Raw genomic sequence first — 13,515 nt, 5'->3', positions numbered from 1 at the left:
TTCTGGCTTCCGACAAGTATAGTGACGTCTAAAATACAAATAAGCTTTTTGAAACACAATGCGTGGGTTGTTAATTAATTAGCCAAAAAGGTCGAGTAGATCGACATCATGTTGATTAGGACGTTTCGATACACGCTTGAATCAATATTTTTTCTTCAGTTAAAGTGGGGAAAGTTAGTTTCCAGGTGTCTGCTTAACATCGTTGTAATTTCTAGGCCAGTGGTTCTCAACCTGGGTGCCGCGGCACTCTAGGGTGCCATTTTTTACGCTCAAGGGTACCGAGAGATACTTTAAATATTTTAGGAAATCAATTTTTGTTCTATTGGTGGGCTGAGAAATCAATTTTTGTTCTATTGGTGGGCTGATCAGTACAATTTTTTATGTACGATAAAATTGCCAAAAATTAAAGTTTTTTTAATCTTGTTGCACAATTAATGTGCTGTTTCAATCTCGTGTCAGTGAACCACTAAGCGAAAATACGAGAAAGGGTGCCGCGAACTATTTGTAATTTCTGTGTGGTGTCGCAAGCCAAAAAAGGTTGCGAAACACTGTCATAGGCTGACAAATAATATTAAATCAGGCTTAAAGGTTAACATGGCTAAACCACAGGCATCCTCGACAAAACCTAGACACGCCCATATACCACCCACCTCGTGTTGGATCAACACAGTAGAGGTAAGCTGGCTCGACAGCTCGTCCAAAGTAAAAACAGCTTGGCTCAACAGAAAAGTCCCTTGCGAATATTTCTCGTAGTGTTGTGCGGAGGCATTCGCGCGGCTTCGAATCGTTTTCGGTCGGCGCTATCTCCAAGATGCGCTGTGAAAAGTATTCGCTGATTTCCGGCACAGGTACGGAGTCGCCACCTGCAAAAGTGAGAATAAGGTGGTTGGATTCAATGAAGGTATTTTCCAGTAGTAAGAATACTAAAAATAAGTTCTTCTGGTATATATTTGTTAATTCAAAGTTTCGGCTAACTATTCAGAATGCCTTCATCAGGGAATGACACTTGTCAGCAGCAACATATTTATCAGCAGTAAGAATATCAAACTACCTAAAACTCTTTGCGGAAAGTTTATCTTTAATATTGGTTATCCATAGAAACAGAATTTTGCTTAAAAGACTAGATCTAATGTAACTGAATATTGTCTAACGTAAATAAGTTACAAATGTTGGGCACCCATAGAAAGGGCGTTAAAATCATAGTTTATTAGTTAAAAAATAGAATACATTTTTCAGGTTAAGAGATTAATTGGATGCAAGACTTTTTACGCTTTTGGAAGTAGAAAATTAATAACTTAAAAAATCATCATAATGGATTTTCATTCATTTTTAACGTTTATTCTAGTAACTCGAAAGAAAACGAAGTTCAGTTAAATAAAGTTCAATAACTCGAAAAGGTTAAATCATTATAATGGTTTTTCGTTTATTTTATGTTCAACAAACTTATCCTACAATCTTTACTATTAGGAATGTCATTCAAACGCCAAAATATATTTTTTAATTAGTAATAAGATCACTATTAAGTTGGTCCTAGACCCTTGTAAACATTTTGACTAACGTGTACAAAACGGTTGTTAACGTTAAAACAAGAAAATATATCCTAGTAAATGTGATTGAAATATATTCAAGCACAATTAACAAGCGTAAAAACTGTATGTTGTAAAAGGTAGAGAACCATTCGATGAACGGTATCAAAAATTTCGACCGGCGGAAGGATTCTTCTGAGTTCATAAACAGTTAAATTGCCTTCTAAATAGCAAATGCGGGAATGACTAATAGAACCTGTCAATCGTCTTGTTTCGTTCGCAGCGGAATATGGGCGAATCCACAAAAAATAGACAACGCAAAGGTTAAGCTGCAGGAGGCAAATGTCAAATGGCAAATGTCGGGCGAACGAAATCAATGACGCAAAACTCTACGATCTGACATTTCAAGTTCGCGGAATCACCAAGTCGGGCGCTCTACATCTACGCAGTCGCGGTCAAAAACGAACCGACTTAGCCGGGCACCGCCTCAAACACAAGCATCGAAATCGTAAGACTTGCCATTCAAGTAGTGCGAAAGACAAAGCTGAGGCCGCTCGAGATTTCGTTCGACCACCAGCGATGTAGCCTCAAGTCTTTCGTACTTGAGCGTTCTCATGCGACCTTGGCGCTTTCCGATCGCGAGGCAGACTGGGAGATCGTTGACCTTCCTCTTTTCGTCGCAAAAGTAGATGCTGGTCGCCACTGAAAGTAAAAGAGGTGGTTATGGTTATAGTGTTGTAAAAAAGTCATTGTGAAATGAATTCAAGTCAATCGTAAAAAAAAACATGAAAAGTCATTTTTTTGAAATTTACAAATGACTTAAGAGTAAACAGTCACTTTGTAAAAAAAAGTCCAATTAAAAACATCTTTCAAACGACTTATGTCCCAGTCCACGTCATCGGTTGCCCAATTCAAGTCCAAAGTCTTTATTTATATGAGCAAGTCAACCTCAGTCCTTGTTATAAAATAAAACTTTAACTATTAAAACTGGTAAACTGTTCTGATTATAAGCAATAAATCAAGTAAAAAACAATAACGTAAACGCAACATACAGTAAGACAATTCTTTGTGCAAAAATTAGGAATGATAACCCAATTTTAGAAAAATTACTTCATACAAACCTCTTACTTTCACCTAAAGTCATTTGTCCAGAAGACGTCCAAGCCAAGTCATTCGTCAAAAAGACTTGTCCAAGACGAGCAATTTGTTCGAAAGACTGGAGTCAAGTCAAGTCAAGTAATATCATTTGAAAACAGTGATTTAAGTGCACTTAATTCAGTTATTGACTGAAGTCATTACAACACTGTATATCAGCCGACCAGTTTGGAAAGCGCGGACTTGCTCTCTATCTTTTAGTTTTTGGCGGTTTTGCCCATTGACTAAGTTTGCACAACCTTCGTTGAAGGTCCTGGGCTTTAGCTCTCTATCCTTTAGTTTTTGGCGGTTTTGCCCATTGACTAAGTTTGCACAACCTTCGTTGAAGGTCCTGGGCTTTAGCTCTCTATCCTTTAGTTTTTGGCGGTTTTGCCCATTGACTAAGTTTGCACAACCTTCGTTGAAGGTCCTGGGCTTTAGCTCTCTATCCTTTAGTTTTTGGCGGTTTTGCCCATTGACTAAGTTTGCACAACCTTCGTTGAAGGTCCTGGGCTTTAGCTCTCTATCCTTTAGTTTTTGGCGGTTTTGCCCATTGACTAAGTTTGCACAACCTTCGTTGAAGGTCCTGGGCTTTAGCTCTCTATCCTTTAGTTTTTGGCGGTTTTGCCCATTGACTAAGTTTGTACAACCTTCGTTGAAGGTCCTGGGCTTTAGCTCTTTATCCTTTAGTTTTTGGCGGTTTTGCCCATTGACTAAGTTTGCACAACCTTCGTTGAAGGTCTTGGGCTTTATTTTACAATCATGCTTTTGAGGCTTTATGTTTGCACACTTTATCCAATTTACACAACTTTTATCGAACATATTTGCTTCCTTTTCTTTTCTCGCGGTCTTGCTTCCCTCTATCCACTTTACGGAGTTTGCACAATCCAACTTGAATGAACAGGACTTCCTTTTTAACCAGGCTTTTGGGTTTTATGTTTGCGCCTGACCAATTACCGCGTGTTGGCTCTTTGAAGCTGTTATTCTTTTTCTAACCATTACTTGGTGGCTATTAGCTATAGAGGAATTTGGAACGAGCATAAAATTTGTTGTTATTCGCCATAAGAACAGTGGTTCTTAACCAGGTTTCGATTGGACCCTTGAGATTCGACGAAGCTGTTTCAGGGGTTCAACGTGAAAAAAAACCTTTGTTATATCAAACTCTGAAACTTGTTATATCAAACGATTTGCAACCATGTTTTTTGCCAATTTTAACTATATTTAAATACATTTTTTTTAACTTTAATCCATTTTGCTATGATTTTAAGGAAATCTATATGGCCCATAGCGACATATATACATCTTGCGCCGTGCGACCCATAAACACTATACAAGGCATTTCTTGTCAAGTTTTACCGATTAATTTCGTTATTTGAAGCCCAAATTGTTCGTATAACAAGTCATGTAATTCTTCTAAATCGAACGCTTTGGAAGCTTAACCAAATAAACGCAAATTTATAAATTGAATATACCGGTGACAAACTGATTGTGTAAAATATGAAGATACCTTCTCCCCCTTACACGTAAATGACGACAATGACTTCAAATGGGAGCATCTAAATTCTAATAGAAGGACTCTTTTGGAATAAGACAGTGTTTCTTAACCTTTTTAGCGCTCGTACCCTTTGAGCTTTCATGAATTTTTTCTCGTACCCCCTTTCTACGATGGCCGACGATATTAAATAAAATTGTAATAATAGGAATTAACTCAGTGTATTTATAATTACGTGTTGAATGCATGCATTAAAACAGTTTTGCAAGTTCAACAATATTTACAACAAACAAACAATCAGTCCATTTAATAATGATTTTTTTTGTTCACACATGCCGTACTCCCTGATTTGGTGCTTCGTACCACCAAGGGGTACATGTACCCCTGGTTAAGAAACGCTGGAATAAGAGACAGATGATACCTTATTTTGTGGAGAAAAACATTTCTCTTTCAAAAGACTAGAACTTATTACTGGCCGACTTTAAGGTATATTGGAATTAAATTAAGTGTTTTTAATTAAAATTTTTCACATTCAACCCTTTTAGTGCTGTATATTTCATTTGAGTTATTTTTTAGTTGAATTGTTGCTCATGATCCGACAAGTTTACCAATTTTAATAGTTTAATGACTTGACCTCATAATGACTTGAACTGGGATTTGACGGTATTTTTTCAAATGACTTGACTTAGACTTAAGGTATTTGTCAAACAACTTAACTTAGACTTAAGGTATTTTTCAAACGACTTGACCTAGACTTAAGGTATTTTTCAAACGACTTAACTTAGACTTAAGGTATTTTTTAAGCAACTTAACTTAGACTTAAGACATTTTTTAAACAACCTGACTTAGACTTAAGCCATTTCAAAATGACTTGTTTGCAAGACCGGTGTTTTCCTACTAGCAAGAAATTACTTTAAGGATGAAGCAGGATCGCTGAGTAGTCAATTGCTAGATCATGCCTACAGTCATCTTAACAGGACAAAACGAACTTACCCGGCTGGGATACGTGGATAGCGTTTAACGATCCGTAGCTGATCCCGTTCTCGTTCAACGACCAGAAGAGGAGGTTACCGGAAGAAAGCGAGACTTTGCATTTTCCTTGGCCGACCGAGACGCCGCAGCATTCCTTTACGACTCGGCCCTTTCCTTCGCTGCAGAAAATACAGAATATTTGGCATTAATGTGGGAGTAATGTTTTTTTCTCATTACTTATTTCCGAACTAGCAAAATGATCAATATTTGGCTAGTTTGTTTTCAACCTGACTTCAGTAGACAAAATTATCCCGATAATTTTTTTGCAAAAAAAATTTAATTCCTGAAAAATTCGGTTTTAGTTTTGTTACGAAAAGATTACAATGTACAGCCTTTAAAGATTTATAGCAAACTACGAAACAAGTAGAATTATTTTATTGCCATACATCTTTATAAGTTAATAGCCAAGTTGAAATGATGTAGTGATTCATTCGACGAATGTAAGAGGTCGACGAATTGCTTTGAATGGTTTAAATATGCTTTTCTGCCACTGTTCTATATTGTGTAACATGGAACCATTTTTTGCAGACTAATTTCAAAAGTGTCAAGCATATTTTACAAGAACCTTCTTAAACTTTATTGAACCCCAAATCACGTTTTTTTCATTTGAACCTATATATTTATCGACAAATAGATTATACCGAAATATTTAACAAATTTGCCCACTGTGGTTCCTTAAAAAAAAACAAAGGGTAAACTTGAGCTTTTCGAAGTTTTTTGTCATAGTTTTTTATTATTTTGGATTCTATATTCTTTATTTGCTTAAAACTAGATTACAAAGGCATATATCGATGGCACAGGCACTGTTAGTGGAATTTACACGCATGTATCATTGAAAAGGAGTATTGGGTTAACTCAGTGATTCACAAACTTTTATGGCCTACGGCACCCCTCAAAAATAATAAATAGATTTTCGTCACCCGGCTGGAATTTTCGTCATGTATTTCGCTACAATGTCACTATAATCAGATTCTTAATAATTTTCAAAATCCCATCGGTACCTTTGAGCGTTAGAAATGGCACACCAGAGTGCTGCAGCACCCCAGTAGTGAACCAGTAAGTTAAACTCTCGTTTTATTAGTGTTTCAGCGTGTCTGTGGTTTTCATAGCCTCCAGAATTCACTGGTCAGTGGTCAGCGAGAACTTAGAAAAAAAGTAGAAAGAAATTATAGCCGTGCCCAACTGCACGTATACCTCTCGCTGTATATTTTACTGAAATGTCACAATAAATGAAACTGGAACAACACGCTTATGAGTTAAGAAAAAATAAGATTCATAAAATTCTAGTGGGCTACATTAAAGAACCTATCAGGACCCTTGATTATTGGAAATGACACACCAGGGCGCCGCGGCACTCCGGTAGAGAACCATTGAGTTAACCTTTGGATTATCAATACTAAAACAACAGAATGCCATCCCCGTTGTTGATTCACTAAGCTACACCCTAATCTGCGGTTTAGGAGGGCGCGGTGTCAATTAATCAATAACGCGTACACAACATGAGGCGGTGACATACATCACCACATATGACCTCGCTAGATATTACAATCATTTTGTGGGCGCCGTGCGGTCGCCATTTGCCGCATTTTACATGTATGTAAATTAGTAGAAACGCACCACAACCAGGACCACGGAGTCTTAGTCGGGACTCGGGATTCGGCGGAGTCGGTTTGTTTTGCTGGAGTCGGAATCGGGATTCGAGTAAGACCAACTAAAACTACCCGAGTTCCGATTCCGACGTGCGCATGCGCAGTACCCAATGTACTGTCGCCAAATGTAAATTGTAACGGCGGAATAGCATATAGTGGAATATTTTCCAACCATGTATTTTGAGTGAATGAACTATATGACACCCCTAGAAGTGAATTGCTGAAAATCCATCTCAATTTAGTTAGTAGAGTCGGAGCCGGGCTCATGATTTGACGAAATCGATATTTAGCCGGAGTCGGGACTTGAGACTCGAGTAAGACCACGTAAAATTACTTGAGACTAGAGTCCAACGTGCACATGCGCAGTACCCATTTTTTAAACTGCAAATTGTAAAGGTAAAATAACGAATTGTGGAAGTTTTCCAACCATTTATTCTGAGTGAATAAATTATAGGACAACCCTATAATAAGCGAATTGCTGAAAATCCATCTCAATTTAGTTAGGTAAATTGCGAAATACAGGCTGTAGAGTCGGAGCCGGACTCATGATTTGACGAAATCGCACATTTAACCAGAGTCGGGACTCGGGTTTCGGACCGGGGTTTATTTAATTGGCCGCAGTGGGGCTCAGTTTATTTTTAACCGACTTTGCATCCCTGACACCAACGCAGCATCTCGGCAAGAGCCACAGACAAAAAACCACTCGAGAAATGCGCCGCGGTAAACAGTCGCTAGGCAAGCAATTAGTGGTTAACCCCTAATCGGGTAGGCAGAACCGGAATAGGCATTATTGAATCAGCAAAGCAAACAGTACATCTTTTAAACGACTAGTCCGAACTCTCGGCTTCATGAAAAACGGTCTTTATGTCGAACCTGAGATGCCACACACAAACGGCGGCTTTAGGTAAAAAAATCAGCAAATATTTGACAAGGTTACACTATACTTGGTAAAAAGATTGAATTTGTATTGTTAAGCGGTGTTTGCTTTAAATACATAAAGCCAAAAATAAAAAAACATTCTTTTTCTCAGAAAAAAAATCAAATTTGTTGTTGTTGTTTACCTTGATGAAATATTAAGCACCTCAAATTTAAGCCCAAAACTGTCGACTAAGTCTTCCTAATAAGAAATTGTCTTCCTATTGTAACCTGTTGAACGATCTACAAGTATATGTTGGCTTAAAATGTCCAGCGTTCAATGTACGCTATTGTTTGTCGCGTAGTTATGAACAAAGGCTAGAAAAGTGTTGGGTCTGGGTTCGAGTTGTTTCGCTACTATAGCAGTGCTAAGCAAATGACTGTTGTTATAACTTGTTTAGCATTGCGTATATTTGTACAACTCTTTCAATCGCACAGCTATAAACATGATAATGGAAATTTGTGAAGCTCTCAGTTGAGAAGACTTGGACAACTAGATTTATTTTAACAATTAAAAATTAAATTAGAATTAAAATTAGAGCTTTTTAGTTTTCCTAAATTAGATTAGATTTAGAATTAGATCGTTTTGAGTTTTTTCAAATTAGATTAGAATTAGAATTACCGAATTCCTAAAATAAAAAGTTTCAACTAGAATTTGAACTAGAATCAATTATTTACAAACAATTTGATTTAATCGCAATTTATTCTTATAAGAACGTGAATGGTAGTTATGTGTGTGCTAATTTTTATGCCTTTTTATGTTTTTTAGACTGTAAAAATACATACAAGACGTTCCAACCAAAAAATTATGATTGAAATTCTGTGTTTAAGCTGAGAGACTAAAATGCCGTTGGACAAAGTAGCATTTTCGGTAAAATCCGAATTAGATTAGAATTAGAATTAGAGCATTCATGCAATTCACAAATTAGATTAGAATTAGAATAAGCCACATTTTGCTTTAATTTAATAAATTGGAAAACTAGAATTATCTAGTTGTCCAAGTCTGGTTGAGAGGTTCTTGGCCGCACGAAGATGAAAATCAACCCATCCGGGAATAAACAAATAAAGTCGCGCGAGGCCGTCGTGGTTCAGTGATTTAGATCGCGAAAAAAGTTGAAACCCGTGGTTTAGCGACACTTATGCAGTCGACGTCATATTTAACAAAATGGCTGCTCTGCAACAGACATTGACAACTAAAATTATTTCTGCTTTTTAAAATTGAATATAATGAAAATTAGATCATTTTAGTCCTCAGATGAGATTATAAATAGGAATTACCTAATTCTTGAAAAACAAATTTAAACTATAGAATTACATTCAATTATTCACAATCAATTAATTTAAAATCGCCAATATTCTTATAAGAATGTGAATGGTAAATAAGTGTATGCTAATTTTTATTTTAGCATAGCCTAATGCTTTCCAGAATGTAAAAATCACCTACAAGTCGAACCGACCAATGAGTTTTAATTCAATTTTTTTTTTGCTGAGATACTAAAAATACCGTTGGACAAAGTACAATTTTTTTGGTAAAATCCGAATTAGATTAAACTAGAATTAGAGCATTCATGCAATCCACAAACTAGAGTGGAATTAGAATTCATTTTGCTCTAATTCTTTCAATTAAAAAAACTAAAATTATCTAGTTGTCCAAGTTTGCTCTGCAAGTCTCACACTTTCTATTATGTTTAGCAATGAGTACAACCGAATGCTAAGATATTTCAAGTACAGCAACAATTGGAGAACAAGGAAGCAACGTACCGCCTGTCCCAGTCGTACATTGTAACTGTGGCATTACTTTTCTTCGCTTCCGCCCATGATTCGTTGAAAAACCATGTCGCCTCCTTGTTTAAAGGGTCGTACTCCGGTTGCAGGTTTTTCGACAAGGCACGAAGGTGTTTTTGTGCTGTATATTCTGCTCAACAGAAAACGGAGATGTGTAAGTTAACTTTATACTAGTAATTCCCAAACTGTGTGCCTCGAGAGATTGTCATGCCGCGAAACTTTTTGGAATTTTTGAAAATAAAATTTTTTTTTGAAGTATTTGTATTACAAATAGGCATATCTACAAGTGGTTGAGCCTTTTATTTGCACTATTTAATACAAATTAATAATTTAGAGACATTTACATATAGTTTGTAGCGTGTGTTGATTGTAAAATTACTCTATTGTTTTGGAGCATAATGATTGGAGGTTGTGGTAAGACGTAATAACAATATCAAAGCCCATACAGAAGTAAAAGTAGCATTTTGAACGTTTCGAATAACTCTATTGTTGTTCTGTTAAAAGTGTGCCGCGAAATAGTTAAGATTTTTAAGTGTGCCGCGAGCCAAAATAGTTTGGGAACCACTGCTTTATTTATACACTGGAGTAGGGGTAATTCCGTATGTAATTAAACGTCCATGCTTTTGCGGGCTCTTTTTAATTATGACATTAGTTTTCTGCGGTTTGCGTCGAATATTCGAACTCGACCAAAATTAAATAGAAGCAATTTTCAATTTTTTCCAATGAAATCATTTGTAAAGACTTGACTTCTCAGCTGTAATATTTGAATTAAATATTTAAGTAAAGTTTCCTACCTTGTTTCAAATTTGAATAAAAATTGAGTAAGAAAAAAACTATAGAGTAAGAAAAAAACAGAAAACTAATCTAATACTCGAATTACAATTACAATATTTAAATAAAGCCGAACGTAAAGTAAACCATGGCAAATATTGACTTCAAATGATTTTTCTATATTATGTAAACATTAGCCGTTTGCGAAACTATTATAATTGACAAAACCGGGGATCAAATGCAAACAAAGCAGGGCGTCACAAGTTTAGGTAAATTAAACTAACCGACAATTTGCCGAATTATTATCGACTGGTTCGGTTCTAGCTCAATGGCCATTAATACAGTCCGGGAATTATAAAGCAGTGCACTTGGCGGCAGTGTTGTAATGACTTAAGTGAATGACTTGACTTGAGTGCACTTAAGTCACTGTTTTCAAATGACTTGATTTAACTTAAGTCTTTTGGAAAAATGACTTGACTTGACTTAAGTCTTTTAGACAACTGACTTGGGTTAAAATTAAAGTGTTTTTATTAAGCATGTTTTCCTAAAATTGGGTTATTTTTCCTAATTTGTGCACATAAAACAATTTGCTTGCGTTCTATTGCCTTTTTGGTATTTTTTGGTTAAGGTATTGCTCATAATCGGAATAGTTTACCCCATTTTAATAGCCTAACGTGTAATTTTTATTACAAGGACTTGTCTTGGAATTGACTTTCTTTAATTATGACTTGAGTGGGACTTGGCTTGTAATTTATTCAGAAAGACTTGGAATTAAGTTATTTTACAAATGACTTGACTAGGACTTAAGTGACTTGTTTACAACACTGCTTGGCTGTGAACAAACTTACCCCGGCCATTGAAAAAGCAGTCCTGGAGACAGCCCCCGCACTCCGGAAAACTAATCGAGGCATCTTCGCAGGACCGAAGGCACTTCATGGCTTCGCTGAGGTGTCGCAATAAAAACACAGAGAACAAAACAGAAAAATGGCGTACAGCGCTCATATTAAATCACCTGGGAGAAACATGCAACAAAAAGTTAAGCAATATTTCAAAAAAACGCAGCAGTTATTTAGAAACTCAGATTAATAGCAATTGCTTCCCACCTTAATTGATGCTTTTTTTTATTTACTTCTTAGTAACTTTAACTGAAGATGATACAAGTTCATATTAAAACGGTTTAATCAAGATGATGTCGATCTATCAGACCTTTTCGGTCAGATCTGTGCGTAGTGTGCACTGTCCCAAGTATTTAACCTCCATCAAAATTTCCTTTTTTCTTTTTTTTTCTCTTTTTAAAGTGAGAAAAAATTAACAACAAACTGCAGAAAATTCAGATGGTGGGCAAAGTACAAAATCTACTCTAGAACTCAATTTTACTCAACTTTCTAGACACCTTCCATTTTGCAAATTTGGCGTAACACCACTTACAAACATTTAATTGCAAAAGTTAACTTTAGCTTGCGTTTCTCCCGTAATAACCGACACACGTTTCTACGTCGCTAGTCTGAGGTTGCACATTAACAAGCAGTGCAATTTTAAAAAAGTACCACGCTCTGGGCTTCTTACATTTTGCCAAAAAATAGATGTTAAACAGCCAAGAAACACCGGGGCATAAGAAGAACCGGACTAGACAGCAGGATCAATCATTTTGGTTTCAATGCGGTATAAACACATTTTTTTATCTAAAAGGACTCTCTGTAGGTAAGCTTTTTGAAAACTAGCGAATCACAGTGCGAATATCAAAGCCCATACAAAAGTCATTTAAATGTTTTGAATAACTCTTTCTTTATAATGGTTGGAGGTTGTAGTCAGACGTAATAAGAATATCAAAGCCCATACAGAAGTAGGTATCATTTTGAACGTTGATGTTGAAAATGAATGCAGAGATATTCGAAACGTTTAAAATGATACCTACTTCTGTATGGGCTTCGATATTCTTATTACGTCTTTCTTTATAGAGTTTACTCGAAACGTTCAAAATGATACCAACTTCTTTACAGAATTTGATATTATTACTACTATACGTCTTACTACAACCTCCAACCATTATGCTCCATGGCGAATCACAACTTTTCAATTCAGGATTTGCGTCAGGTTTACGTAAATAGTGTTGTTTTTTTACTACTCAGAATCAACTTCGTGACGACTTGTTTTTCATAAACACTGGCTAGACGTTAGTCCTAGACTTGGCGTTTGTAAATATATTGACAGTGTAGCAACGTGAGTCATGCCGTCAAGATACGTCGTGCGTTGAAATGATGAACAGCCCTGGAAATCTCAGTGATATCATGTCAGGTTCTCAGAGCATAAGGGTTTAAAAGGTACATTATATTCCAATGAATTTCTCACAAGATGTAAATCGCGGCTCTCTGGAGAAAATATAGCATTCCTCGTTTCTTTACGACAGCGTAACAAGCTTTAAACTCCTATTTAACCCGCATTCGTTATTTAATCCGCATTCGTTACAAAGCTAAATTAGAAAATAGGCCTTCGACCAATGCAAACGGACCTGCAAGTGGTGGCAAAAATGAATCTTTGCCTTAAAAAAATCAAAATTCGGAAATACATTCAACTTCTCCTCTAGCAACAGTATTTTGACAAATACCTGTACGAAAACACAACGCAAAACACTAATGGAAATTGCGTTCAGGCGATGGCGGCTATAATACGCCTTAAAGGTTAACTCGCTGCCGCTGCTCTTTTAATCAAGGCGTGTGCGCAATGTAAATAATCAAGCACTCAAGGGTTGCCAAACGTGGCTGGCTTTATATTCGACTTTCGCAGCAGTTTCTCTGAACTTGGTTATCGCTAAGGAGAACGACCTTTTTTCGCTCGGCGACCTTTCGTTGTTCTAACGCGCGGGTGGAGCTGTAGGTTCCTTGAAATCACATTCACCCTGCCTAATCAGGATGCAGTGCTACGTGCAGTCGTTCACGCAACAGCAATTTCGCAGGCCGTGTGAAAGGTGAACGGCCTCGTCGGTTCACATGCATGCGCCTGCGATTTCAGCGCACTCGTTTCGTTTATTTTGGCAAAGGTATATTTTGCTGCCTTCAGTTCGTCATGCAAGAAATGTGCCAGACTCTACCGTTTTTGCGAGGGCTGCGACTCGGCTTTTGAAGTTGCACTCCAGGCCGTACAGCTCTTTAAGTTAAGCGCCTCTGTAGCGCTGTTTTCAGAATGACAAGGTGTAAGTGACACAACACAGCTA

At 36.8% G+C, this 13,515-nt stretch overlaps 1 protein-coding gene across 1 annotated transcript; it reads right to left on the bottom strand.

Annotated features, from left to right (window-relative positions):
* Positions 1 to 346: 346 nt before the first annotated feature.
* On the bottom strand, positions 347 to 11,520 carry LOC146157502 (uncharacterized). The gene is made up of 6 exons (XM_083387040.1): positions 11,408 to 11,520; positions 11,153 to 11,316; positions 9,510 to 9,663; positions 5,146 to 5,303; positions 2,046 to 2,228; positions 347 to 863 (listed from the first exon to the last, which is right to left on the bottom strand). The coding sequence occupies exons 2-6, from the start codon at positions 11,304 to 11,306 to the stop codon at positions 583 to 585; spliced, it is 930 nt and encodes a 309-aa protein (XP_083243166.1). The 5' UTR covers positions 11,307 to 11,316; positions 11,408 to 11,520; the 3' UTR covers positions 347 to 582.
* Positions 11,521 to 13,515: the final 1,995 nt, after the last annotated feature.

This window comes from Ascidiella aspersa, chromosome 4 (genome assembly GCF_963924565.1).
Source record: "Ascidiella aspersa chromosome 4, kaAscAspe10.2, whole genome shotgun sequence".
NCBI classification, from domain to species: Eukaryota; Metazoa; Chordata; class Ascidiacea; order Phlebobranchia; family Ascidiidae; genus Ascidiella; species Ascidiella aspersa.
Note: the sequence above shows the minus strand (reverse complement) of the source record. Positions and strands in the feature narration are given on the sequence as shown.

What these genes read in the sequence shown, in the direction of transcription:
- LOC146157502 (XM_083387040.1), bottom strand. Translation starts at nt 11,306, where the DNA reads ATGAGCGCTGTACGCCATTTTTCTGTTTTGTTCTCTGTGTTTTTATTG. An exon ending in CTGCTTTTTCAATGGCCGGG is followed by an intron (nt 9,664 to 11,152) that starts GTAAGTTTGTTC and finishes TCTGTTGAGCAG; the next exon opens with AATATACAGCACAAAAACAC. An exon ending in TATCCACGTATCCCAGCCGG is followed by an intron (nt 2,229 to 5,145) that starts GTAAGTTCGTTT and finishes TTTTACTTTCAG; the next exon opens with TGGCGACCAGCATCTACTTT.